Source organism: Phyllostomus hastatus, unplaced genomic scaffold (assembly GCF_019186645.2).
Source record: "Phyllostomus hastatus isolate PE091 unplaced genomic scaffold, TTU_PhHast_1.1 phas_scaffold_11, whole genome shotgun sequence".
Classification (NCBI taxonomy): Eukaryota; Metazoa; Chordata; class Mammalia; order Chiroptera; family Phyllostomidae; genus Phyllostomus; species Phyllostomus hastatus.
Genome location: NW_025334005.1, coordinates 2,399,230 through 2,403,206, shown reverse-complemented (window position 1 = coordinate 2,403,206; position 3,977 = coordinate 2,399,230). Strand labels below are relative to the sequence as shown.

Sequence of the window (3,977 nt, the reverse complement as noted above, 5' to 3'; positions counted from 1 at the left end):
TCTTTCTTTCCTTTCTTTCTTTCATTCCTTTCATTCTTTCATTCCGTTCCTTTCTTTCCTTCCTTTCCTTTCCTTCCTTCCTTTCTTCTTTCTTTCTTTTTCTTTCTTTCTTTCCTTCCTTCCTTTCCTTTCTTTCCTTCCTTTCCTTTCCTTTCCTTCCTTTCTTTCTTTCTTTCTTTCTTTCTTTCTTTCTTTCTTTCTTTCTTTCTTTCTTCCTTCCTTCCTTCCTTTTCTTCCTTTCCTTCCTTTCCCTCCTTTCTTTTCTTTCTTTCTTTCTTTCTTTCTTTCTTATTGTAGCGAAATGCACAAAAACATTCTACCATCTCGGCCATTTTTTATGCCAAGCGTTGCATGTAGGGTCGAGTTCACATGGTCATGCAACCCGTCCCCAGAACTTTTTCATCCTGCAAACCGGGGCTCTACAGCCAGTACAGAAGTCTCCACTCCCCACAGCCCCGGTGGGCACCGGGCCCCTTTCTGTCCCCGTGTTCCGACTCTTCTAGGTTGGAGCTGTCCTGCCTCTTACAGTTCATCTCTGTGTTGCCATTGAGTCTGTTCTCAGTGTCAACACTACAAGTTTGGACGGGCAGGGCTGCAGGGGTCTAGGGGACGGTGTGGCCAGGGAAGGCTGCCTTGAGCCGGGAGTTGGGGGCTGGGGGGAGGCCTGCACCCTTTGCCCTAGATGGTGACTCAGCGATGCTTGGCCCCTGTGGCCTGCCCTTTGGTTTATGATGGCCACCTCAGCAGCATCAACCTTTGCCCCCGAGTGAGCTCCCGTCAGACCAGTGGAGGGACCCAGCCACCACAGAGGCCAGTGACTCGCCAGGGGCCTGGAGCAGTCCTATGCCTGTAGCCTCTGGAACCATGGGGACCGGGCAGCGCAGCCAGTCCTTGCGGCGACCACGGAGCTCCTACGGCAAGCTCCAGGAGCCCTGGGGGAAGCCCGTGGAGGGCCAGCTGCGCCGGGCGCTGAGCCTCAGACAGGATCGCGGGAAGCCCAGATCCTCAGAGGGAGGCCCAGAAAGGCTGGACTCCCCTGATCAGGAGCGGCAGCCAGGCGGCCTGGGGGACACGGAGCAGCTGATCCAGGCTCAGCAAGGAGGCAGCCGGCGGTGGCTGAGGCAATATCAGCAGGTCTGACTGGTGGATGGACGGAGGAATGAGCTGCAGGCAGAGGACGGGGACTCCCAGGAGAGGGACCCGGGGTAGCAGAGGTAGAATCTATGGGCCTAGGGCCAGGAAGACAACTGAGCTTTTTTCGTTGTTTGTTTGGAGTTGAGGCTAGAGAGAGAGGGATTCAGGAGCCATATATCTCAGGGGGCCCTGACAGTCCTGGAAGGTTTTAGAGCAGACCCATGATACAGTCAGAGCTGTTTTAAGATGATGAATCTGGCAGTGTATTGGATGGTGGGGGGCGGAGGGGAGTGTTTGCTGGAGGCAAGGTGGTCAGCCAGTACAACTTCCCAGGGTTATATCTTGTGTTCCCCTTTCCCAGGTAAGGGAGGGTCCAGCCCCACTTGGTGGGAGCTACCCTTCCGGCCCCGCCTCCTCCTGGAGAATAAAGGGTCCCTAGTGCCTCTGTCTCTGCGGTCTACCACCACCTCGTGGCTGTAGGTGGAACAACACCCGAAGCCCACCATCTGCCGACGCACCTGTGCCCTGATCTCCCCGCTCCTGTCTCCCAGCAGGTGAGAAGAAGGTGGGAGAGCTTCGTCGCCAGCTTCCCCAGTGTGACCCTGAACCGGCCGACCTCCCCGCCGGAGCCCCCTCCGAGCACCGCCCGCTAAGGCTGAGAGAAGCCATGGTCGCCCCGCTGTACCCAGATGAGACAGCCGTGTCTGCTGAGCTACCTCTTCGCTGCCTGGCCTTACCTGGCCCCGAGACCTCTGCCACTACCTCGCCTGAGGGCCGTGTATTGCCCCTCCGCTCCGGCCTTCCTCTCCAAGGCTGTCTCACAGCTAAGACCCCAACATGGCTGAGGAGAAGGGGGCGCAGCTCTGCCTCCTGGTAGATTCTGCCCTCTGGAAAATGCCATGGGAGTCCCTCTGGACAGTGACGTGCATGAGGGTCTTCAAAGCCTGCCCAGCAGTGCGGGTGTGGACGCTGCTGGTTCCCACACGAGACCAGTCGTAAACTTCCAGGGCAGAGCTCAGTGAAGCCAGAACTGTGGCTGAGAAGCTCTCCAACCTGCCTTGTGGTGGGGCCGTGCCCCTCCTGCCCTTCCTCCCTGCCAGCTGATGCTGGGGGGTGGCATATGGGCCTCCCACAGAGCCTGCGAGCCCCCTGAGGGTAAGGAGTGAATCTGGGTGGTCCTCAGTGCGGCACTCTGGGGGCTGAAAGGCTCAGGCCCGGATATTGTCACTGTGACCCTTACGGTGTCCCAATGAAGAAAACGGGGAGCCTTCCCTCCCCGTGCGACAGAGGGGGAAACTGAGGGCCAGAAGGGGGTGATTGTCCTTGGCCTCTCTGGCCCCAGGCCACCCAGTTCCCAACACTGGGATGGAAGGCAGAAATAAAGATTGCTAAAATGAAGTAGATTATTTGCCTAGTGACTAATCCGCCCCTAAGCCTTTCCAGACTCCTGTGGGGACAGGCCCGGCCAGGAGCTTCCCAGAATGGCAGGACAGGGGTACCAGGGGCGGGCCCGCCTGCCCCAGCCTAGCTCCCTACAGGGCTGCATCTTTCCTGCCGCTTCTCTTGACCTCAGAGCAACTGCCACCTCGCCCTGCGCAGACTCCAACCAGCCTCAGAGGACCTGGCTGTTGCCAGGGTCTTGCTTTTGTGGTCTGCCCTGTAGGGCAGGGCTTACTCTGAGGCCCAGGGAGGGTAGGGGGCCCACCCAGGGCTGCAGAGAGGGGAGTGGCTAACCCCGAAGAGCCCCAGCTCTTTGAGACACACTGGCACTTCGTGGGTGGTCCCTGGGATTCTTTTGGTTCAGGCAAACCCAAGTTCAAAGGGGAGAGAGCGGCTGTAAGCATCCTGGCACGGGTCTGTTCTGTGATGGTGGGCAGACCGGAGGGTCCAACGGGCAGAAGGGAGGCTCCCTGTTTCCCCAGGACCCAAGACACTGGCGGGACCATTGAGGAACAAGAAGGGTCCTGGGAACATTTTGTCCCAGACAGCCACCAGGATGGGAGACCGGGACACCGGCTCGGAACCTAGACTGTGGGAGCTGACCAGAAGCTTCAAGCCCAGTTAGTCACACACTTTAGATGTCCCCTGCCCAGACCCCTCCTGCAGGAGCCCCTGGGGTGCCTCCGGGGAACCCTAGGACGCCAGGCAAGATGGTGCAAGTCCACGGCGTGCCCAGAGGAGGAGACTGAGGCCCGGAGTGGGCGGGAATGCTCGCCCCGCTCCAGCTCTCCGCCCTGGTGGCTCCTCCTGGGTATTGTCTCCAGGGATTCCTCCGCCCAGCACCGTGCTGTTTTCCTTCCACGTGTCACTCTCTGTGATCAGTTTGTCCAGCCATGATTTTTTGTCATCCGCAAGACGGAGTTGACCCTGTGCGACCCTGGGCAGGCCCCTGTTCTGAGCCTCCCCCGCCTCCTCTGGGAAGTGCGGGTGTAATAATAGCAGCTGGCCGGGGGCGTGTTGGAGATTCGATAAGCCAAGACGCACAGGTGCTGAGCCCAGGGCCAGCCCACGGAAGCGCCACTCAATGAGAGCCGCCTCAGGCAGCCTGACACGGGGCCCAGCGTGTCCTCGGCTTACCCGGGCCTCGGCAGGGCCGTGGGCACCAGGCTCCGGGACAGCCGGCCGAGCCGCAGCCCAGACGGCCTCCCTGGGCCTCCCAGGAGATGGTCTGTCCTTCAGTGCCACTGCAGCGATGCACGCGTGGGAGGAAGCCCCTCTCCTCTCCTCACCCCACCCACTGTGGCGGCCTCCACACCCTCCCTGCCCCCAACCCCTGCCGGGCCAGGAGTCCCTTCTCCGAGATCCAGGCACAAGCAGTCAATTCAACCAACACTTAGCAAGGC

The 3,977-nt window shown here is 59.7% G+C and overlaps 1 protein-coding gene across 3 annotated transcripts; it reads left to right on the top strand.

Annotated features, from left to right (window-relative positions):
- Window positions 1–585: 585 nt before the first annotated feature.
- On the top strand, window positions 586–2,532 carry CUNH11orf86 (chromosome unknown C11orf86 homolog). Of its 3 annotated transcripts, none has more exons than XM_045855329.1 (2): window positions 586–1,134; window positions 1,496–1,678. In XM_045855329.1, exons 1-2 carry the CDS (start codon window positions 844–846, stop codon window positions 1,571–1,573), a joined length of 369 nt encoding a protein of 122 aa, XP_045711285.1. In that variant the 5' UTR covers window positions 586–843; the 3' UTR covers window positions 1,574–1,678. The 3 variants fall into 3 exon arrangements, with proteins under 3 accessions (XP_045711285.1, XP_045711282.1, XP_045711283.1); XM_045855326.1 differs by lacking the exon at window positions 1,496–1,678 and adding an exon at window positions 1,686–2,532 and having other exon boundaries at window positions 611–1,134; XM_045855327.1 differs by lacking the exon at window positions 1,496–1,678 and adding an exon at window positions 1,689–2,532 and having other exon boundaries at window positions 655–1,134.
- The last annotated feature ends 1,445 nt before the right edge of the window (window positions 2,533–3,977 follow it).